The sequence below is a fragment of the Fundulus heteroclitus genome, chromosome 11 (genome assembly GCF_011125445.2).
Source record: "Fundulus heteroclitus isolate FHET01 chromosome 11, MU-UCD_Fhet_4.1, whole genome shotgun sequence".
Lineage (NCBI taxonomy): Eukaryota > Metazoa > Chordata > Actinopteri > Cyprinodontiformes > Fundulidae > Fundulus > Fundulus heteroclitus.
This window is the reverse complement of record NC_046371.1, coordinates 21,884,965-21,908,390: the sequence shown is the minus strand read 5'-3', so window position 1 is coordinate 21,908,390 and position 23,426 is coordinate 21,884,965. Positions and strand designations below refer to the sequence as shown.

The following is a 23,426-nucleotide window of genomic DNA, read 5'->3' as shown; positions in this document are numbered from 1 at the left end:
GAGGGCAAATATTTTTAAAAGCACTTTTTTTGAATTGCCAAGACACAGACACAAAGCATTTTTAAAAGCATTTTCGAAAGAGCAAAATACAATGAAAATGTTTTTTAACCTTGCCAAATTTTTAATTCTCTCACATTAGAATGGTACAGTTTTGCTAATTTTCAGTACAGCTTTAATTTTCTCCTTCATGTTCCAGAATACAAGAGACATCACTATATAGGCCTTTAAAATATAACTGTATTGTGGTGATATAGTACAAAGACGACCCTGTAATGAATCACTGCAGGAGTTCTACTAGAAAGCAAACATTTTCTGCCTCTCAAAATGACAAAAAAAAAAAAAAAAATCAAATGTTAGCAATCACATTTATGAGCTTTTATCGCTCAGAGGGGAAACTTTTTGAGAATCTCTCCTGGTCTTATTGGACCGGTGCAGACTCTTGCTGGGCATGGATGATTGATCAGGTTCTTGCATGTTGCCAAGATTCAGGATTGAACCTGTAACAAAGGAGGCAAAGTACATTTTCAGCAGGTTTTTTTTCCAAGGTTGTTAACTCTAACTCTGCAAATTTATGTGAACTAGTAACATTAAGCTTCACAAAATCCTACCAAAGACTGGAGGGATTCATAGGAACGAGTGAACAAAGGCAAGCGAACTGATTGATTTCTGACTTTAATAATCTCCTCTTAGAAGCTGAAGTGCCCGTATTCACAGAGAATCCTGAGACTAAAAGTAGAGAGAGAGCTCCTAATGTGAAAAAATGTTAGGAGTAGTGAGGAGGACTTTTAGCGAGCCTAAGAGTGTTTTCAGCGGGGAAGATGGCGGAAACATAAGAGAGCTGATTGGCTGATCGATCATCTAAACAGTAGAGGAAGTAAGCACACAAACTTCTTTAATAATCATACAATCATAACATTGTCAACCCTAATCATAACCTTTATCATCCCCATAGGAGGAAATTCAATTCTCCCAGAGCTGTGAGGGAAGAGGCATAGGCTCCTCTCGGTTTTATCCACCTTTTTTCTCCATTTTATGTCAGTCGTTTTGCCAAATACAACCGCTTTGTACAAGCAATCGCAAATAAATTAAGTAGTAAAACGATCATCGGAATGGCGAGTAAACATAAACAAATCAAAATGATGAGGAGGATGTAAATAAGTTACGGTCAAAAGTGATTTAATTTTATTAGGTTTCATCATCATGTCACACATTTCCTAATCCAGTCTAATTAGTTAACCTCTCTCCTTTGATTACTAGCAGTGCATTTGTTTTACTTTTTGTACTAAGAACCAATCAAAGCTCTTAAAAGAGAGCGTCACACCTAGCGATAGGGTCAACCACACCTCCTCACTAAAAAGTTCTGCCATTTCCTTCCCCAGAGTCGCTCTCAGCAGCGATTTTAATCACTCTTAAGCTTAACTTTAGCGTTGCTTGTTGTCATTTCAGCTTTTAACTTTTTGCTCTCTCTCTCTTTTTTCTTCATAGTAGGTACACCTGGTCTGGCGTTCTGTTAACTGTGACATCATCCAGGGCAGACAGATCACCCGCTATTACCATGTAACATAAAAATGATTCCTGGATCAGTGTTTGCTTCTGTGTTTTTTTTTTTTTTCTCTTATTGTGTCTCTGCTCTTCTCTAACCCCCAGTCGGTCGAGGCATATGACGGTTCTCACTGAGCCTGGTTCTGCTGGAGGTTTTTTCTTCCCGTTAATGGGGAGTTTTTCTTTCCACTGTCGCTTCATGCATGCTCAGTATGAGGGATTGCTGCAAAGCCATCAACAATGCAGACGACTGTCCACTGTAGGTGTACGCTCCTTCAGGAGGAGTGAATGCTGCTTGTCAAGACCTGATGCAATCTGCTGGGTTTCCTTAGATAGGAAAACTTTTTGACCAATCTGTATAATCTGATCCAATCGGTATAATCTGGTTGAATTTGACTTTGGAAAGTGCCTTGAGATGACATGTTTCATGATTTGGCGCTATATAAATAACATTTAATTGAATTGAATTAAGCTAAGACTCCATGGTAGGAATTTTTAGGCTAAGATAGAAGTTATCTCAGAGTCTTTGTGAATACAGGCACAGGTGACTAAATTGTTAAGAAATGGTCACCAAGGACATGATTCTGTCTTGTGTTACGATTTAATATCAACCACATTATGCCATTACTAAAGCGTTTTTTTTTTGCAGCAAAACCAATTAAAACCAATTTCCTTGTTTAGTAGGTTCCATAATTCATTTAGACTAATCTGGGAGCTGCTGATCAGTAGAGAAATATTTTTTTTAATTCAGGTTTAGGGTTGAATTAGGGGTGTTCGAGTAACAGTTTCTGGCAGACTGATGAAGTTAAAACACCTTTATTACTCCTCATGCTAAAACATTGAACAATTCCTTCAGTTCACTATAACTTTGTAGTTTTATTGTAATAATTTATTACAAGTAACTTAGATTAATTAAATGAAAACCATATAATCAATCTAAATCATTTTGAATTAACCTCAAGAACAGTAACAGTTTTATATTTTTAAGAATTCATATTGATGATTTAGATTAGATAGAACTTTTATTGATCTCACAATGGAGAGATTTACTTGTAACATCAGCTCTTATAAGCAGCAGAAGGTGCACAAAGGAGGAAAAGGTGCGTGAAGTAGATACAGTGCATCCAGATATATACAGTGGATGGGGGGGAAAATTAAAAAAAAGAAGAGATTTAAGGTGACTTATATACATTAAAGTGGATTTGAAGCATTATTATTGTATAGTTCAAAAGTTTTGTTGGCAAATGTTGCCTTATCTTAACTATATATAGTTACTGTTTTAAATCAAGGATGTAACAAATATTTCCCTGATATAGCAGAAAACACATTAGAAAAAGGAAAGAAAACAAAAACAATGACTAATCTTTATTAGGAAAACCTTAATGCTCTTTCTGTCAAAGTAAGGGTTATACCATCTCCTCATATAGTACGCAATAAGTCGCATCACAGCTGGATTTGCAAAAAACAACCAAATGATTATTTAAGGATTTAGTTCTGATTTCTTTCTGAGATGGTCATTTTTTTAAAGTTAATTTTTTTCATTAATGTGAACGGACGTTCATATTTTACCAATTGCCACAGTGACTTTCTTCAGCATGTCCAGGCAAGGCAGGTAGATGTTTCTGGGTCCAGGTGGAGAGAAACTCAGATTTCCATCAACCAACTTTACACTTTGATCGAACAAGCATAGCTGAAACAGATGGTTACGGTTGAAAGGATTAACTGTTTGCATTTCCCTCCTGTCAGTATATGTATGTATAATGTAGACCGTGTGGGTAACGTTGTACCTGCTTCTCCAGGAGTTTCTGTGTCAGCTGGAGAAGCGATGTGCTCCGTGCTTCTCTCAGGTCACTGAGCAACAACGTCGCTCGAGTCAGAGTCAGAACAGACCCGGGTGGCATATGACTTCGTTCTGACAGCAGATTCACTGCTTTCTAAACAACACGTAAGAATATAAAAGAGAAGACTAGTTATTCATAGTCCTGTTTTTCCAATGGACAGAATCTAAAGAACCAATAAAAACAGAAAAAAGGGTGTTGGAAGTAAAAGAAAACGTGGACGTGATGAAGTTTTGGTCGTTACAGCTGATACATCAGCACAAGATCCTAGCTCTGAATGATTTAGGTTATTTTTTTAATTAATGCTGTATGATTAAACTTTCAAAAAAAATGACAACAAGACAGCAGTAAACACTAAGCAACATGTGAAAAACATCAGAATAAGGACACATATAATGTTGAAGTGTCCTTCAGTAAAAAAAAAAATTCCCACCTAAAATAAAACATTTCAATGAACAGAAGAAAGAAAGCGATAGGTTTGTGTTTGTACCTGCAGCATTGCTAAGCTCTGATCTCTCCGGCCTCTCTTTGCCTCTAACTCTGCAGCTTCCACCATCAAAAGAGCTTGAATATCTCGGTCCCCCCACCGCACACATTCGTCCAGTCCCTCCTGTATCAGCCGAGCTATTTCTTCATTAACGTTATTGCCTTAAAAAGACAAATTCACATTCGTTACCGCTTGCAAACAAATGAATGAGCCCATTTATCTTCTATTACACTGCCCGTTAGTCGTAAGTAGAGACTGATGACTGCACTTTATTACAATTTAACAAAATTCTGGTATCACGAGGCCCACCAGAAAGGTAGCATTATATGTTTTTAAGTGATATTTTAGGAAACAGGTAAGATTATTATATACTCCTCAAAAAAAAAAATAAAGGGAACACTCAAACAACACAATGTAACTCCAAGTGTTCCCTTTATTTATTTTTTTGAGCAGTATATATGTTTTCTAGTCATCCATACAACAATATTAAATGTAATATGATCAACATAAAATCGAGTCCTGAAATACTAGGAAAAGAAATCCAAAAGCTTCCAACACCTGGGAAAAATTTTGCAGAGGCGGGGATGTCAGCAGCTAGGCTTTGGACCAGAGTCAGCCGGCACCGGAGCCACAGCAAAGCGCCGATTCTCTCCCGGGCTTCAACAGCTCTGGGGCAGTCTCCATCCAGGCTGCTTGACTCACTGCAGTCTCTGGTGTCCTTAAGACAAGATGTAACACACAAAAAAAAAATTACTCAGGTAAAATTTGTTTAAATATTTGTCACATTTATCTGGTTTTAATGCGATAAAACATTTGTTTTTCTTGGCAGAAGCCTTTTTTTTTTCCATCTATTTCACGCACACTCAGCCATAGACAGACTGAGAAGAAGCGATTCGTTCAGTGGCAGAGAATATATTTTTACATACACAGCCCTGCAGACAAAAGCCACGCAATAACAAACCAAATGTGCTGGGTAAATAAGTTCTGTGGGATAAAGATCCAGGGTAACACAATGTAAACACCCCTTTACTAAGCAGGACACTAAGCAGAGAGACAAAAAGCAGCATCTAAAAACTGAGAGCAAAGCTGAAGGTGAAGAATTACGGTCATTTTAAGATGGCCAGGCCTAGAAAATTCACTGAAACGTTAATGAACTGAAGCAACGATGTAAAGCAGGTATAGCAAGTTTCAAAGCTCCTGCATGGCAACGTTAGAGGTTAGTAAATCTATACAGAAGCCATGTGACAACTGTGTAAAACTGTTGCTACTAAATGAGCTTCTACAAGCTATTAAATGTGGAGATGTACTTAGATTCTTTACATTTTTTTGTTATTAGCAAGTTGCAATGTGTTTCTCTGAGGTTTAGGTGTTTAAATTTTAGGGCATGGTAACAGAAGAGGAGTTTTTTTTTCAATGTATTGACTGAAAGACGGTGTACTTTGGGTTTCTTTTCACCATAGATGAGCCACAGTACCTGTTCACTACCAGGAGGGCATTGTCTCACAATGACGGGAGATGTCTGCAGCAACGTCAAAGATGAAATTGCAATCTCAGAGCTAAAAGGAGAACAATCAAAAACAGCATAACGTGGAAGACCTATGCAAATACTAAGAATGTGAACACATTGCGCTCGCTTAAATCCACCTTGATGTCTGAGTACCTGAGTGCAAAGTTTCCTTGCTGCAGAAAGATATTGGCTTTAAGAAAGTTGAACTCCACGGTCAGCTCCAGCTTCTCAGCTTCGCTGCACGTATGAGAGGTGAGCTGCTGCCAGGCAGAGGACAACAGGGTGGAGGCTCCTTCTAATAAAAGACCCTTTAAGAGAGGAAATGGGATATTGTCACACATAAGTCACTACTTTTACAGAATCTACATTAAAGTAGCAGGAACAGTTAAATACAGGCCTGACAAGCAGCATGGAAACTCAATAATCAAAGATCTACTGAGGTAGAACCTATATGCTTACATTCTGGTACACCCTTCACAGCATGAAGTCAAGTAAAAAAAATAAATAAATAAAAATTTATCAGTCTCTTACCTTGATCCTTTTTGGAGATAGTTTTTCCTTCCCGATGCAGAAAGTGACACGTTTCTGCTCTTCTGCTTCGGGGCCCGATCCCTGTGTTTCAAGTCTCTCCTGCTCACCGTGTTTTGTATCCATCTCTCTGCTTTGTGTGTTAGCGCAACTTTCTTCAGAATCTGAAAGACGATACGTTTTCATTTATTTATTTATTTTTAAAGTTGATGTCCTTCAGAAAAAAATGACTTTTTAAGACACCGATCCCACAATAAACAAAGTCAACAGAGAGCAGCACCTTGCTTACAGACCTGATTCAGGGCAGCCAGGTTCAGACTTGCTGATCGCTAAGATCAGCTGAATACGAGCGAGGTTGAATCTGGAGCACAGTGTATCACCATACAACGTGCAGACCTCTGAGGTAAAGTCACAGTTTATAAGGTCTTCCAGAGCCTGATAATCATCATAAGGAAAACATACGCACAAATTAGACTGAAAGGAAACAATTTCATTAGGCAAATTTTACAGCTAATGAAGTTCCAGTTAGAAGTTTACGTTCGCTTGAATTTCACATTTATTTTTTTTATTGAACCATTTTTGCAAGAAAATTATGATTTCACTATTTCCCAGTTGCTGGCAACATACAAATTCCCCACATATTGCAAAAGCAAGATCCAGGCGGACAAGTTTGATTGCATGTGTTCTTTGAATCCAAACTGTATGTAAAATTTTAAACCTGTCTCAAATGTGTAGATATCCCTCCACTAATATTTAGCTAAATGTCTTTTAGCAAGCTGCAGAGAAACAATATACATCCAGTAATAAACATTCTATTGGTATATTTCTGAATGGCTGTTTAACCACTTTTCTTACCCAAGTTGGTCGAGTTTATTTAAATTTTCGAATAGGTCGTTTTAGGTCAGATCCATAAACTTAAAGTAAGGCTGTTTTATCCATTATCCACCAGCTCTGGTGTTGGAAAGAACAATTACAATTTCTCCTAAATTTCAGAAAGAATAAAAAACAAAAACAAGACTGAGACTGTAAATATGTACCTTTTAACAAGTATGAAATAAAGAAAATTCACAATAAATGGGTGCACCCAGTTCTTGTTTTTAGGGATATGTATTATAATATGTATTATTATAATTGTCTGCTGGAAAAAATAGCATAGTTAAAATAAATCACTGAGAGCCACACATAAATATGAAACTTGGAAAAAAGATAGAGATGAAAATCCAGCAAAGAGGAAGGATTATATCTACCATACCTTTAGCGCACTTATTATATATAGTGCGGATAAATATGAATAAATGTATAAATGCACTGAAATGATTTTAATTAACTGATTGGAAAGTGGGGCTTGCAGGAGTTTTAGATTTTACTTACCTCCACGTTATCAGGAAGAGATTTGTTGGTGCAGAAAGTCCTCACAGGCTGTTCAATAAGCACAATTACTCATTAAAATGAAATGAACTTAGTTCCTTTATATCAGCACAGTTTAGTCGACATTGAATAGGTATGTGCTCACATATTCAGAGAATGGGAAGGTAGAAAAATCTGGAAAATAATAAGACATCTTAAAAGGGTTTAGGTAAAAAGCATAAAATACTTGTGGGTCTGGTTTGGCAATGCGGAGTCCAGACGGGAGAATAACATCTGCTCCTTGAGTGAATTGAACAGTTTCTGCAATGGCTTCAGTGAACATGCACAACTCTGTAAGAGCACGGACCTGCAGGAAACAACCAGAGACAGAGACAGAGACAGAGACAGATTCTCATCTTAAAGCAGAAGATAACAGCATGGATTGTGTTGTTTTTGGTTTGTTGTTAACATCTTTAAGCTCAGGCTAAACTTTAAACAGAACATGACCAAACAGAGCATGTTTGGTCATGTTCTGTCTGATGGGGAAACTCAGGACATCGTTTAAGATCTGTGGACTCTATATAGTCTGTCCCACTATCTCTTCTACAAGACTATCTGCCTGTCTAGTGATATAAGGGCATTGAGTTACGCTCAAGCTGCAACATCCTGGGATGGTTCTGAGTCTTCGGGTTGATTTTATCCACCCGTGACATCTGCGTATAATGACGTGTTCGCTCTCTACTCAAACTGAAAGAACAAACAGCTTCACTCTCAGCTTCCAAGCTTTAAGAAACCTCCAAAACTACAGTGTGAGTTGCCATCATCGGGTTCACGTTAGGGCTGGGCGATAAATCGATTTAATCGATTCATTCGAATTTACAATTCTTTAAGATTTCATCTTTGGAAAATCTGGATTTTATTTTGTCAATACACTCATTGGGTTTCCGTGAAGAGAACAGCATGTGATGCTGAATATATGTTTAGGCAAATGTATTGTCAAAATATTGTTAAGTGGAAACTTTTTTTTTTTACCATAATACGAGGTACTTCATTTACTTATTTACTTTTTTTTTTTTAACTTAGTTTGAAGTTCACAAGTGCAGTGAAGCCTGTTCTTAGCTCAATGTGTAATACCACTAGCAGCAAATGTTTTGTTATATTTTCATTGTTTATAATGGCGCGGCTACCATCTCGTTTTACATGCATATTTCACAGCTTGTTTTTAGTTGCGCTTTGAATTCAGGTCAACTCCCTGACGAAATGCTTGACATAAAAACAAGGTTTTAAAATAATTTCTTTAATTTATTTTTATGAAATAAAAAGGAGGGGAAAAAATCAATTAATCGGATTTGGTATGATAAAATCGGAGATTTATTTTTTAATCCATATCGCCCAGCCCTAGTTCACGTCTCACTGTCGTCGAAAAACATAAAAATTAAAATCACGACAATAACATCAGTTCTGACCTTGAGGATCTTGGCTTCAGCCGTGCGCTGGACGTCTCTGCACACGGGCCCCACCAAGTGGAGGTAAAGGGCTAGAACGGGCAGAAGCTGAAACAACAGGGTTTACTAATAACGTCTATTTTTGTCCGGACTGAAGTGTAAAATTGAGGACAAATGGTGGTAAATACCGTGATGTGGTAGCCTGCGGCGAAGAGCCAGTGGCAGACAAAATGAAGACTCGCGACTGTGGCGCCGACTTGAAGCCTGTGGGGCTCAGAAAAAAGGTTGACGCCGGGAAAGAGTTCGTCCCCGATGGCGTACGAGCTATACTGTAGGTCTGTTCGAGGGTGAACCATGGAGCAGCCCAGCACGCACTAGAGAGGATGAGCAGACATAGACAACCACGTCAGAAAGACACACAAGGAAAGAGGCAAGAAATAAAAAAAAATGGAGTGCCTTGCAAACGGAATTATACGCCTTAAATTTTCCACGTTTCTTCACGTTACAGCCACAAATTTCAGCATTCTTAGGACGGGACGGGTCGACATGAGTTACCGCATCATTGTGAAGTAAATGAAAATGGATTAATGGTCTTCAAAATGTTTTGCAAATATGAACCTTTAAAGCCCTCGGAGGTTCTTTTATAGAACAGAAAACAAACATCATCATGAAGGCCAAAGAAAACAGCAGCTCAGGCCAGTGATAACGTTACGGAGATGTTTATAATGTGGTTATAAAACAATATCTATCAATATCTGGTCCATCTATCAACACATCAAAGCTACTGAAACATGCCCATCCACCTAAAACAGGAGGTTGGGCAAGGGGAGCGTTAACGGGAAGCAGCCGAAGAGAAGCTGCAGGTGCCAGAATCTGCTGACGTGACAGCCATTAGTCGTGAACCCCACAAATCCATCGTTCAAGGAAAAGGGGCACAAAAAAGTCACCGTTGAAGGAAAGCCATAAAGGAATCTTGGTCTGTTTGCAAAGGGGAGGAGGAGGAGGAGGAGGGGAGGGGTCTATTACATTAGTTTCTGAATGTAATGTGACAAATGAGGAAAAGCTTCAAGGGGTATAATTACTGCACTCCTTGGCAGGCGCTGTAGCTGCATTACCTTTAAGAAATGAGCAGACAGCAGACAACACTTTGTGCGCTCGGCGATGTCGGGGGTCGAAACAAACCTGCAAATCGAAAAACCCGAGCCTCAGCTGCAGCGGAGCCTCAACGGCGTATGCTTACGTCACACGCAGTAGACGACACCTTAAACCAACAGTCCAACCTACTGTGCGATCTTTGCAGCGAGCACGGCGCCCAGCAGACATCCCCATATACCGGCTTTCTTTACAGCGTCTTGCGAGGAGCCGTCCCATTCCTGGATGACACGGGAGCTGTGGAAGGCGCAGTCCACAGCTTTACTCCAGCATGAGTGTGCCGCACTGGAGGCAAGACAGCACAAGCAGGACTGAAATCAGTGGCGCCTCCAGAAATGTTTCATAGGGTTGGCCAGATGGAGCCAATTAAACTCTTGGGGTGGCACTGAAACTAAAAGCCATAATTTCAGGATTTTATTCTACTGTTGTAGTAAAGCTGCCTTAGGACTAATAATAGAAAACTATTTTAAATACTATTTTTAAATACTTTGAGAATTATTTTAAATATAAGTAAACGCCTACTAATATCTTTAGGTTTTTAATGTTTTTTTTTATTTTTAATGATCTAATGTGCATAGACCAATAACAGTACAGTTAACATTTTGAGTTGAACAACAATTCCTTTTTATTGTGTAAATATATATTTAGAATAAGGTATACATTTATTGGAAAACAAAACAGTTACTAGGGGAAAGTAGATACTGGCAGATACAAATAAAAGTACGATAGAAGGTCAAGAAGAGTGCCTGCCTACAATTTACACTGGCCAGTGGGGTGTCCTGGATGTGGCATGGGGGGGCCATGGCCACCCCTGGCCACCCCGTGGTGGCGCCACTGACTGAAATTTCTGTGGGGAACGACAGAGGAACATAAAACACGTACACACCGTCCTCGCTGAAAGGCCAGTAAGGCACCTGACGGCAGACGGTGGTAGAACAGATCAGCCCATTTAAATCTTTTCTAACCTCAGGTTTCCTGCATAGTAGTGCAGGTTCCCCTTTTCATGCAGAGCTAAAACTTTAAGGGAGTCGTGACCGTCAGGCTGCAGGTACTCTGAGAAAAAGCAGAAGAAGAGGAAAAAAAAAAAAAAAGACCTTGTGGCAAATTTAAAGTATTTGACTAAATGAATTACAGACGGCGTGCTTACTGATGGAGTTTGCGTATGCTGCAGCAACCGTTGGCGTGCTGTTGAGGCTGATGGGACGGCAATAGATAGCGTTCGGAGCACCGAAGTCCTCCTCACACGGGTCGTCAGGTAGGAGGTCGGGAGAAGAGAGAACCGCGGGGCTGAAGCTCACCTGGCTCGCTGGACGGCTGAGACCTCTCCCCTGACCGCGCGGCAGCTGTGCTGCGAAGCCTGGAGAGCGGCGGCAGCAGGTTTCACAGCGGTTCTGCACGTGTGCGTGTGTGCGTTGTGGAAAGTGCTATTGACGTATGCAACTTAGGGCTGGGCGATAAATCGAGTTAATCGATTAATTCGAATTTACAATTCTTTAAGATTTCGTTTTTGGAACATCTGGATTTTATTTTGCCAATACACTAATTTTCTACTCTTTCCATTAGGATAACAGAATGTGATGCTGAATATATGTTTAGGCAAATGTATTGTCAAAATATTGTTAAACAGAAACTTTTTTTTTTACCATATTACAAGGTACTTCATTTACTTATTTACTTTTTTTTAACTTAGTTTGAAGTTCACAAGTGCAGTGAAGCCTTTTCTTAGCTCAATGTGTAATACCACTAGCAGCAAATGTTTTGTTATATTTTCATTGTTTATAATGGCACGACTGCCATCTTGTTTTTAGTTGCACTTTGAATTCAGGTCAACCCCCTGACAAAATGCTTGACATAAAAGCAAGGTTTTAAAATAATTTCTTTAATTTCTTTTTATGAAGCTTAAAGGAGGAAAAAATCGATTAATCGGATTTGGTATGATAAAATCTGAGATTTATTTTTTTAATCCATATCGCCAAGCCCTAATGCAGCTCTGCTCATATCTTGTCTGGATGCACCCGCGTAACTCCCTCGTGTGAAAGAAGCTCCCGTGCTTACAGGTTCACTATTGTGTTTCCACATCCGACCCATCTGGATCGTAGCAGTGGGTGCACTCCTCTGAAGATTACTCCCACTTTCTACGCTAACCCAGAATGTAGGAAAGTTTAGCGTGCCCTTTTCCTCTCGCTCTGTTTCCTGACTGCGTTGGGGGGACAGAGACCTTCAAGCGCTTCTCGCCTTTGAGTTAAATAATTCACAAAGACAAAGACGCATCTTCTCTTTTCTCTCTCGCGAGTTGTGTGCTCGCCTAATTGATAATTGTTAATATCCACTACACGTGTGCCTCTGTCGTTGAGTAAATACACTTACAGGGCTGTGTGCTCGCTAAGAGCTGCACCAGCAGCGAGCGGCTGTGCTGGAGGACTTGAAGGGTGTCTGGTCTTTTTCCGAGGGCTTCACGGTGGCAGCTGAGCGTGTCCTCCACGTCAAGAGGAACGCACACCAGCGACATGGAGAGCTGCATCTCTGAAACTTTAACGTAGAGCATCTTTACACACGTTCCCATTTCTCTTACATTTTCTATTTGTTAGCGCTAAGAAAAGTTCGTACGGTTGTTTATGTCTTTAGAAGATCCGGATTATTTGAATATTGTTTTTTCTCATGACTGAGGCATGGTCGAACCTTTGAGTGAAGGCGCGTCTTTAGGAGATGATTTTCTCCGCGCTGTCTTTTTGCGAACGGGCTTTTCGGGGTTCCGGGTCCACCCGCTGAGCAGCTGGCAGCCTGCGTAGCTTCTGTTAGTTATCTGAAATAAATGCAGAGGAGCAGTCAATCACACGGCACTGAAACTCCCCTTGAGTCGCTGGCACTAAATGAGAGCGCATTGAAAAATCAATTATCATTTGTCTCACATGTATTGTTGAAAAACTACTGGCTAATTAAAGACAAAAAAAAACAGGACAGGGATAATTCCTGGTTGGTACTTTTTCATTGCAACTGAATTTAAAGTCCTCACTTTGGGTTGGTAGTGATGGTTTCTATTTTGACTATATTTATCATAACAGTAAAAAAAAAAAAAAGATCTGATTTCTACTTGGTGCGTCCCCTACTTTCTCCCCAGTGGTGTTCTGTGTCTGGACGTGGTGCGGTTGTGGGACGGCGGGTCCTCCAAAAGAAGAGATTCTTTCAAGCAGCTTCCGCTGAGAGTGGACCAGCAGAGGAAGGATGATCAAGGCGTAACGTTCCCTACGACAGAGAATTATGAAGGCATCTTCAGCTGAGGGGCTAGGTCTTAAAATGATTGTCAAGAGAAACTGCAAAAGGGTATTAAGCTTTACATACAGTACATAGTGCCTTACTGTAGTATTCAAACAACTTGAACCTTTACGATGCATTTTGGCCTCACTTTGACCCGAGGGTGTTCTTCCACATGTGTTCTGTGTCCATTACATCGAGTGCAAGGCTAACACTTGTTCTACAAGTTGACCTGAGCTACAGTCAGGTCCATAAATATTGGGACATCAACACAATTCTAGTCTTTTTGGCTCTATACACCACCACAATGGATTTGAAATGAAACAAACAAGATGTGCTTTATCTACAGACTTTCAGCTTTAATTTGAGGGTATTTACATCCAAATCAGATGAACGGTGTAGGAAGTACAACAGTGTGTATATGTGACTGCCACTTTTTAAGGGACCAAACGTAATAAACAAAAAATTAAATAAATAAATGTATTCACCGTGTGTATGAGTTGTAAAGTAAGGCAAAGTGTGCCAGGGTTTCCCATTTTCCACAATTATGAAGTTGCTCCAGACTGTGCATCACCAAAGTCCGAACCCAGCGCAGGTCCACCGGGAAGCAGTCATCCAGCGGGGCTGAGAAGTGGAGACCAGACTCAAGTTCTTCAAGAGTCGAGTCAAGATCATAAAATCTCCAAATCTGGCAGGAGGAACATCCAAGCAGTTCACAGTTGAGGGAAGTTGGCAGAAAGTCACAGAAACACCAGAAACACCTTCAACTAAACGGTCCTTTGTGTGCAAACAGCAACATGTGACTCTCACCTGCAGTTTGTCCAGCATGTCCAGCATAAGATCGGTGGCCAGAACCAGAAGAGGGGTGAAGATGACGTGCAGCTGGTCGGCCGTAACCGGTGGGGACGTTTCACGCAAAGCAATCTGTTGTATCGTGGTAGAAAGTCGGAGGTTTTGGTCCCACAGAGTCTGACACGCATTCTGCAGGGCTGTCCAGTGATGTCCGCGATGGGCCAGCACCTGAAAAGATTTCATTTAGAGGCATAAAACGCAGTGTGGCACCGACAGAGCGGCCACACATCCCTGTTCATAGTCGCGTCTTGTTTACCATCGCTCTGCGAAGATATATAGCAGCATTTTTGACAGAACTCAGTAGTAAGTCAGGACCGCTCATCTCCGTCTCCGTGTGTTGTGCCGCACTTTTACAGGAGCCTTTCCTCTCATCGGTGATCTCCTTGGCCACAGGGACGTCGTTTCTGACAGCTAGAAAAAAAGGAAGCATCAAGCTATAAACGAAAGGCCAAACCGTACCTTCTTCCATCCGTTAGCGGATTCGTTTTCTCACCTTCCTCTTGTGTCTTTTCGCTCTTTGGAGTCAGTACATCATCCCTGAGGCTAGACTCCCTCTTCAAGTCCACTTCGTCTTCAGAAGAGAGCAGAGAATCTTTCCTCATTAGGACACCAGAGTAGGCGAGAGAGAACCACCGGGGATCGAGCTCGCTGTACCTGAGCAAAGCATCCAAATATGAATGGACTTACTTACTTACTTGAGAATTTTGGTCACAAAATGTACAATATATTATTCCAAATGAATAAAAGTAAATATCAGCATGTTGTCTCCAGAAATGCAGCTCGGCTGACCTTTGCTCCTGTTGCCCTCCAGGCGTCGGCTCCAGGCCTTGGTAAAACTGCTCTAAATATGCCACAGCCATCCAGTAATTAACGGCAGATCTCCACGCTCTCTCGTCGGCTTTCAGGTTCCTCAGCTGAACCTGCTTCTTGTGGCGTTGCACTACGGTAGACATCATGGACAGCATATTCTCCACTATGCGCATCTCTCTAAAAACACGCACAAGGAAAGCCGCGTGAGTCCAAACTATTGCACCGCAAAACCCAAGCGTCTCTGGCCGTCGTGCATCCACGCGCGATACCTGTTTGTTTTCAGATTCCGCAGCAAGCTGCGTGGAAGGTGCTTCCTCAGCTTCTTTCTCAACTCCTCGTGCGTGGGCGCGATCTGCTATGAAAACACACGCAGAGCTTTTTCTCAAATGTAAAACCAAAACAACAAGCAGTGCAGATGCATTGCGATATAGATTGCCTTTTCTATATCTAACGGCGCCTTTAAATGTTTAAATGACCATACACTATGATCAGCTGACCGGACCCCGCTGAAGCATGGTGGCGTTTTCAGGGTTGGTTCTCTACCACGTATACATCAACCCCCCCGTGGCAAACGGCTAAACTAAAAACACAACTTATGGCTTTCTTTCAACTTTTTTCCTCCAATTGACCTTCTTCCCACCAAAATGTCGGAGCGCCCGGCGAACGCTTGTCCTGTCAACAGGTTCTCTCGGCTGAGCCGTAGCACAGCTGACTCATAGGGCCGTTTTCCGCTTTCACGTTTATGCACAACTCGGCGGTTGTGCATCAAGTAAAATTCGAATAAAGTGCACGGAAGTGCGTGCTGGTAACATGACAAAAGCTAAAAAAAAAAAAAGATCATGAAGTACGGACCCTTTTGTTAGGCCCTCTACGTGTGCTCTGCTTGATGTGTGTGTTTGATGTTCACCTGAGGGGTTTCGCTTTTTTTGCTAGCCACTGGGTTACCGCCTCTCTTACTTTTGCTGCTTTCCTGCTCTTTTTTCGTGGCTAGGCCCAAGGTTTCATCGTGTCTGCCGGCGTAGAAAAGAGCAATATGATGAGAGAGGTACACTGTAACGATGAGGCTCACTGTGACATAACTATTAAGTCACGTATAACTTGGAGAGAGATCATCTACAAATCGAAAAATAAACACATAAAATCAGAGTTCAAATCTGTTGTGTTGTGCAAACGTCAGCAAAGCAAACCTGGAGAGAACCTGAAGAATGCTCTGTCCCCAGTCCAGCGTTAGGTCTGCGCCGCCCTCTTCCACGGTCCGCTGCAGAAGCAGTGCCGCGAACTCGAGGAAATAAGTCTTTCGCTTGAGCTGCATCACTTTTTAAAACACACAAACATTAAAACCTGCTTTGAGCGGACTGGACGGATCAGTCGATAAACAACTTTTATTGAGTGAGCCTTTGCGCAATCAGGTACAGATTCTCCCGCATCAGGTCAGTTAGAATAACCAAAAGGATTTCGATTTGATAAATCACATAGCATTGAGAGAATTTTTTTTTTTTTTAAATAAAATTATTTTAAATGCAAAGGTTTGCACACTATAAAATTGCAATGCCTTTAAGAAAGTCGAGGAATCACAGATAATGGTTTGAAAAGCATCTGACTGATCAGTTCAAAACATTTGATCTTCGGGTACAACGTCCAGACGCCTGAAGGTGCCATATTTAGTAAAAACACTGTGCGAATGTCCACCCATCATACGAAGGTTACATATTTGTTTTATTCAGTGAGAAAAAAAAAGTTATGTGTTTTTTTTTTTTTTTTTATACCCTGTGTGGAGATATTTGGCTACAACTGTTTAAAGGATGCGGCACTCACCGTGCTTGTAGTTGTCCTGCAGTGTGCAGCTGGAGAACAGATGATACAGCACAGTGGGATCTTCAGTCGTAACCAGTGACGGTGCCACCTCTGAAGAAATAGAGACAGCTGTGTTTAAATGAAGCTCAGAAAAAGAAAAGAAAAATCTAAATCTCCTTGATTGAGGTGAGTTGAAATGTCTTAACTCATGCTTGAAAGAGTTTTTTCTATTCTGCTCAGCTCAGGGCTACAACCTGACAGTTGCTCGCAGCTGGCAGCATTAAAAAGAGGAGTACATGAGCGCCAATAATAGTTCAAAATACAAAAAGCGCATGTTTTACTCTTTTTTTTTAGCCTTTTTTGCCCGCGCTGTGAGCGAGGAGGTGGAGTCCCCCTGTTAGCTGCTCACAGGATAGCATTTCCCTCCTTTTTTTGTATTCTGACTGGTTTTCAGCATCCATTACTAAATCACTATGAATCACTATCACGGCATTTTGTAAATTAGCTTCCAGCTTTAAAAGTCTTGGAAAAGCAGAAGAACTGAAATCAGACAAACTAAATGGACTCTTTGCTCTTAATGATTTTGATCAGATGGAAAAAAACAATAAACAAATTATGTTCGTCTACCGTTTATTTGTTTGAAATGAGCTTAGTTGGACATTGAACTGACTCAGTTGTTTAACCTTTGGAGGGACTGTGAAGGAAACGGTTCTCCCAGGTTGGCATTCATGCGAGAACCGCTACAACTTTCGTTTTTAACATTTTAGCTTCTGACACATAATAATAAAGGTTTTACGTCGCTAAAGAAAATTTCAATGTATTTTCTAAAAGAAAAAAAATCATTTTGCTATTACCGTTGTCTTTATTAGGCTCTGCCTCAGCTACAATGTTCTTCACATGCAGTGCTTTTAACTGGTGGCTTATCTTCTTTTGGCCATCGTCCACGGCTTGAGTCGATACTTTATTCTACAGAAAAACGCAGAAAAAAACAGAACTGTTCATAAACCACGTTCCATAACCAGATCCATGTCATTCTAAGAGAAAACGAAAACATCTTATCTTACACTCCCAGCTTGGCAAGAAAGGCTCCTGTCTTTTTGAGCATCAAAGACCTCCTGAAGCAGACCGCGCCCACAATCGAGCACAGCAGCAGCCGACTGATATTCCCTGAACCCGCGCAGTACCTGTGAGCACAAGACAGTCAAAGATGCGCTTTGCTGCTAATGTAGATAAAAGTAAACTAAACTCACCGGAAAGCAGTAAATAAGGGATTTTTCCCTAGGGTACAGTGGTAAATGGGTTAATCTGGCATGTCATCCATTCCAGTTCTATCTTTAGTAAAGTGCTGAAAAACTGCCTGGTGTTAAGCTGCAAATCTCATGGAAAATGTAAACTAATGTCTATAAGGCATTTCAATTCCTTTTTCTTAAAAAAAAAGGATGTTACTGGTTATTGCTTTTAATAATTACCATTGCACTAGTATTTCATTAGATTACCCTTGAAACTTTACTCAGAGCTTTTTTCAGTCGCCCATCGAACGCATCGTCTCAGACATGCTGCAGCAGACACGAGCAGAAAAGGCAATAAAACTAAGGCGGGGACGTCGAGACCACCCGAGAGCACCAAACGTTACCTGGGGCTGAACCTCGGGCTTTGCAACCACACTAGGATGGCCTTTTTTTTTAAGCTGTTTCGTCCTGCAGGAGCAGCCCTCTCCTCCAGCTTCTTCTAGCTACCTATTTCAGGGCTGTCAAACTCAAAAGGGCCAAAATTGCATCTTGCATCAGCGGGGCCAAAATTAAAAACTTGGACGAAGTTGTCAGTTCGTTAACGCTCCAGCGTGGTACACACCAACTCCTCGTTCGAACCTAGGTACCTCGTGAACCTAACCAAGTTCCTGTGTTTTTATTTCCTCCTAGCACCTTGGACCCTACCAGAGAGACACCTTGCCTTGATTCACCGCCTCTGTACCCATGTCAGACAAACTCCCGGCAACCGGCCAAGAACCTACGAGGAACCAAGGACCATTCCTCTGCTCAGCCCTCCTGCCTGCGCTCACCTGCCTGTCCACCCTCCAACAAAAACCACCTGAGAGAGAGAGAGAGAGAGCTACCGGATCTGTACCGACAACCCGGACCACTGGACAGCACTTTCCCCCCAGAGCCCCGGGGCTAAAGTAGCAGGGTGAACAAGAGCGTGCAGTGCATCCACCAACACACACGCCCAGAGAATACGACCCGAATCACTCTTTTATGAACTGACTAATAAGCCCCATTTACACTACCCTCGTTAAACTGATCCATGCCGAGCTCGGACCGAGCTTGGATCAGTTAACCAAGCCGAGTTTGGTTCTGACAACACATCACTCTAGCACAGTTCCTCGCCTCCTAGTGACGATCTACGGTACTACTGCTCTCTAGGATTGAAGGAGGGACTCAAGCAAATCAAAATGGCGGCGCCCGTAACATTCAGGAAGTTATGCTTGGTTATAATTGTGATATTTTGTTGTTTGCGGAGAGTCAGGCAAAGAAGGCAACCTTTGGTAAATTTACTTGACGTAGTCGGCTTTTGGGAAGTGGATAAGACAAACGAACGTCTAATAAGAATTTACAGATGCAGGAAACAATGACAGACGTTGAGGTTCATCACACTGCTAAGCAGAATCATCACTGGAAATCGTGTGGCATGGTAGGGAAGCTAGTATTTTTATGAATGTCAGAAATCGCGAAATTAGTCAGCTGACTGTAAGGAGATGACGCGGTCTGCTCATGCGCTGTTTGTTATCTGAGAACCGAGCCACTGAAGAGCCGAGCCGAGCCTACCCATCGAACTAGTCTAGATTTAGCACGGTCCGGTTGTGTCTGGCACGGTTCAGTTCAGTTTGTGATCCATTTACACTCGATAGTTATCTCAGTTACCGAGCTCGGACTGTTCTCGGCACGGTTAAAAAAAGGGTAGTGTAAACGGGGTATACGAGCACAATGCTGCCCCATACTAGTGTTTTTTTTTTATTGTCATTGGATGTGGTTTTAGTTTGATGTGAAGGGATGATAATAAAAGATGAAAAGAATGTACCTGCCCTGTTTTTCAAATGCCAGGATTGTTAAAACTGCTGTCATTTCACATACATACGAGAAAGTCATGGCAGGTTTGGAGGCCGTACACAGAACTGCGCATAAACAAACCTTTGACAGGTAGTTAGTGATGCAAGCAACCATGTGCAAAAGGGACTCGGTGGAGTTTCCGCCCCATCCTTGTTTCAGCAGAGATGAATTCTCTTCCAAAACCACCAAACATCTTCTTAGCACCTGGGCATTCAAACAGATGCGCAGCTGTCACTTTAAAAAAAAAAAAAAAAAAAAAAAAAAAGATTTTCACTGTAGGCCTATATATAATTTTAGATCATTTTGCATACTTGCACCACAGGATCGCTAGCGATTTGATGGTAGATCAGAGGAGCCAAAAGCCTGTAGCATGTAACTACGGCTTGTAAAGCAGACCCGCCGTCATTTGCATATATCGCTAAGTCCATGGCCAGCAGCATCCGATCGCACTCTGCCAATCTGGCTTCCTGCGTACGCGCGGGAAAAAAGCAATTCATTTGAATTTAGGAATATTTATTCAATACTAGCAGTAGAGACAGCAAGCTTTTCACATGCTGAGAAAAAAAAACAAGAGACTGGATAAAAATGGCATCCGTTGAGGGGTGCTACAGCTGACCGACGACATCATATAAAGGGTCAAAAATGTGGTACTGTCATGGTGTGAGGCTGGCGTGCCGCTTTTGAGGACCCGGACGTTTTTTACCTGTTCCCAGAGAAACGGTCCGCCGTCACTGAACGAATCCCAGTGGAGAGAAGCCTGCTGAATGTTGCGCTCTGTCTCAGCGAAGATGACCCTCAGAAACATCTGGCAAAGGTGAGGAGAGGAGTGCTGCAGGGTTTCCTTATGCAGCCTGAAATATTGGCGATTTGGACAAGTTGATTAGAATGTCTCTTTTTTTAAAAAGGGGAAAAAAAGACATGTGTATGTTTTAGTCCTCACCCAATGGAAGCCAATCCGTTGCGTTCGCCGCTGCGGGACGGACCGTCTGGTTCTGTGTAGTGACCCCACAGCTTTCTGCAGGCTCTTGTAGCTACAGCGTGCTGCTCCGTTTGAAAAGCCACCTGGGACAGAAGCCACGTGCACGCGTGTGTCTTCTGCCTTGCTTTGTCTATTTGGTCGCGTTTGTGCGTGTGTCTGCGTAACTCACCTGAGCCAAGTGAGCCCAAGAGGAAAGCAGGGGGGCGGGCATGCATGCCAGCACGGGTAATGTTGTATCCCCTATGGTGTCGCCCACTAGCGTTCCCTGTCCGTCGTAGGCTGCTACAGCAAACACGTACTTCTGGTTGGGCTGCAGACCCTCTGCCCTGAGCAAACACTCACCAGAAACCACTGGCACCTAAAACGTAAATGTCGGTGGATTACATGGATGAAAAATATTGATGATGACCAACACGTGCCTTTCAAAACTCTTTTGCGGGGGAAAAAAAAAAAGGAACGTAAATGGTACCATATCCCCAGTTCCTGGTATGCTGCAGTCAGCAAGGCGGACTTTCCAGTTTGCACCCTGGGCTGCTCGCCCGCAAAGCTGGTACCAGCTCACCTAAAGAAAGGGAAGTTATAAAGGGGCAGAGAAACGTAGGTTTGGGTGGAAAAGTTGTCTCGCGGTGAGCAAATCTCACCCGTCTTTCCAAGTCATAGGCGGCAGGAGCAAAAGTAAAGGAGTGGTCTGTTCTTGAGATTAAAATCGGAGGAGGGGGGGCCTTTTCCCCGGCTCCTCTTTTGTCCTTATCTTGGGTCAGATTCTTAACAGAGGCCATGTATAGTTTTCTGTCCTCCAGCTCTGCTTTCTCTAACAGGATGGAGGCCTCCTATAGAGAGTACACAGACATTCTAGTTAAATACCTGTTATACACGACTAAATAATGCTTGATTTAATCAACAGACATTTAGTTATGGATAAAAAGCCTTAAAATAAATCCATCTTTTTTTGCAGTAGCATAATATCCCTCTTAGACTTAGACTTTATTGTCAAATTTCGTTACATGCAGCTTACGACAATGTAATAAGATTGCAATGGAAATGAAATAAGATTACAATCAGCAGTGATAAGAATGTAACAGTGCAGGAGAGAAAATGTTTTTACAAAAGTGTGCAGAAGAATGTTCCAACATGTTTATAGTGCAAAAATAATGGTGCAAAAAGGCATTAGTTTGAAAAGTTCAGTGTTGGCAGTGGAAAATAATAATGGTACAAAAATGCAGTAAACGTTCAGTTGTGTACTTTGACATATCCCACTACTTTTCACAAAGTCACTGGTGTCACACTTACTTTTTATGACCCACTTTTACCTGCAGGTCAGCGGGCTTCTTGCACGTAAACACAGATCCTCCACCATGCTTTACAGTGAGCATTAAGGGCTTTCCCAACTATTCATCTTTTGTTTCATGCCATTAAGTTAAACCTTTTAGTCCGTTTCACATTAAGTCCCAGGAAACCTTAAGTCATCTCAGCATGCCTTCCAAACAGCTCGTAGGCATATAGAGAGACTAAACTATTGTTATAGAGACTTGTTGGCCTCGTTGCCACCGTTTCCCTGACGGGTAGCTTCGGGAATCGTTTCCCCTCCCTTACCAGGCTGCTCGCTGTGCCTGGTGGCAAGCTAAACCTGAAATCAACAATGAATCAACAGTGTATCAACACACAGGATTGAAATATTTATCAGAAAGCATATTTAGGACACTTTCTGATAAATGTACAATTTATGCCATTGTAACCTGAGAGGGACAGAGTCATTTTTCTTTCACGCCACAAAGAAGTTTAGTTGGGAAGTGATTTTTTTTTTTTTTTTATTACGTGCATGTGTGATGCTACATAAAACGTTCTTAGTGTCAATGTTTAACCTTCAGCAGACCGTTGATGGCGCTAATTCGGTTTGCCCCCCCTTTGCTGTGCTCCACCGATGCTTTCTGGATCATGAAGTGAGCTTTGGACACCTTGTTCCTCTTGATCCCAGCCAACAGATCGGACTCTGCAACTAAAAAAGAACAAATGAAGCCTCAGGACAGACCTTCACATGCAGAAACACTGTTACCGAGGTTCAGTTTAGCTTGCTTGATAATCGGCGCAATATATGTACATCATATCAGGGAATCAAACCTTCATTTAGCAGCAGTAACTTGACAGAAGCCTTGTGGTAGATGATACTGAGCTCTAGCTGTAGGTCCTTGGCTACCAAAAACAAACTCTCGTCGTGGCAGCCTTCATTTTTTGACTCTCCCGTAGGTTCCTTCTCTTCTTCTGCCCTCACAATGTTTTCAGCTGATCCCTTTTGGTCTGCTGATGGCGTCGAAGATGCACTCGGGGGATGAAGGGGCACACATTTCTAGTAGAAAAAGACAACTTCTGTTTATTGAATGTTTCTGACCTAAATCAGCAACGATGCATTAAGAAGTAACAGCTGCACATAACTTGGCATGACAAGAAAGATCTGCTCACCTGCATGCAGGCGGCGTCGGTGACGGCGGAGGGATCTCGTGGAATCAGCGCAGAGACACCCTCTGCCAAGGCTTCGAGACCCTTCTTCGTCACTTCACACGCCTTCTTTAGCAGCACAGTGCTTGACCTCTGTCAAAATTAAATATGTAAATAAAGCATTGTGAAATAATTATTTACTTGAATAAATAAAAGGTAAACATGCATAGCGACAATTAAATTGTAAAATAACTGAATGCATATGAAATTGTTGCCTCATTATTATGAAATATTTTTTTAATTCTTTTTTTAAAAATGTGTATAATAATATTAGATGTGTTTCACAATAATAGAAA

At 41.7% G+C, this 23,426-nt stretch overlaps 1 protein-coding gene across 1 annotated transcript in view; it reads right to left on the bottom strand.

Annotated features, from left to right (window-relative positions):
- Positions 1 to 119: 119 nt before the first annotated feature.
- Positions 120 to 23,426, bottom strand: part of LOC105919793 (cilia- and flagella-associated protein 54) — a 35,030-nt gene continuing 11,723 nt past the window's right edge. The window contains 41 exon segments of the mRNA XM_036143114.1: positions 120 to 497; positions 3,112 to 3,232; positions 3,330 to 3,476; positions 3,871 to 4,028; positions 4,426 to 4,585; positions 5,342 to 5,423; positions 5,528 to 5,682; positions 5,906 to 6,066; positions 6,196 to 6,337; positions 7,274 to 7,321; positions 7,497 to 7,616; positions 8,716 to 8,802; positions 8,883 to 9,068; positions 9,810 to 9,876; positions 9,979 to 10,131; positions 10,812 to 10,899; positions 10,994 to 11,203; positions 12,214 to 12,375; positions 12,526 to 12,649; positions 12,954 to 13,089; positions 13,587 to 13,786; positions 13,909 to 14,118; positions 14,207 to 14,361; positions 14,444 to 14,604; positions 14,740 to 14,937; positions 15,030 to 15,112; positions 15,668 to 15,770; positions 15,948 to 16,074; positions 16,576 to 16,665; positions 17,409 to 17,520; positions 17,619 to 17,738; positions 19,740 to 19,862; positions 19,970 to 20,125; positions 20,362 to 20,509; positions 20,599 to 20,720; positions 20,807 to 20,995; positions 21,107 to 21,199; positions 21,279 to 21,467; positions 22,500 to 22,633; positions 22,756 to 22,981; positions 23,095 to 23,223. Of these exon segments, the coding sequence (XP_035999007.1) occupies positions 367 to 497; positions 3,112 to 3,232; positions 3,330 to 3,476; positions 3,871 to 4,028; positions 4,426 to 4,585; positions 5,342 to 5,423; positions 5,528 to 5,682; positions 5,906 to 6,066; positions 6,196 to 6,337; positions 7,274 to 7,321; positions 7,497 to 7,616; positions 8,716 to 8,802; positions 8,883 to 9,068; positions 9,810 to 9,876; positions 9,979 to 10,131; positions 10,812 to 10,899; positions 10,994 to 11,203; positions 12,214 to 12,375; positions 12,526 to 12,649; positions 12,954 to 13,089; positions 13,587 to 13,786; positions 13,909 to 14,118; positions 14,207 to 14,361; positions 14,444 to 14,604; positions 14,740 to 14,937; positions 15,030 to 15,112; positions 15,668 to 15,770; positions 15,948 to 16,074; positions 16,576 to 16,665; positions 17,409 to 17,520; positions 17,619 to 17,738; positions 19,740 to 19,862; positions 19,970 to 20,125; positions 20,362 to 20,509; positions 20,599 to 20,720; positions 20,807 to 20,995; positions 21,107 to 21,199; positions 21,279 to 21,467; positions 22,500 to 22,633; positions 22,756 to 22,981; positions 23,095 to 23,223 (5,706 nt within the window). The 3' untranslated portion in view covers positions 120 to 366.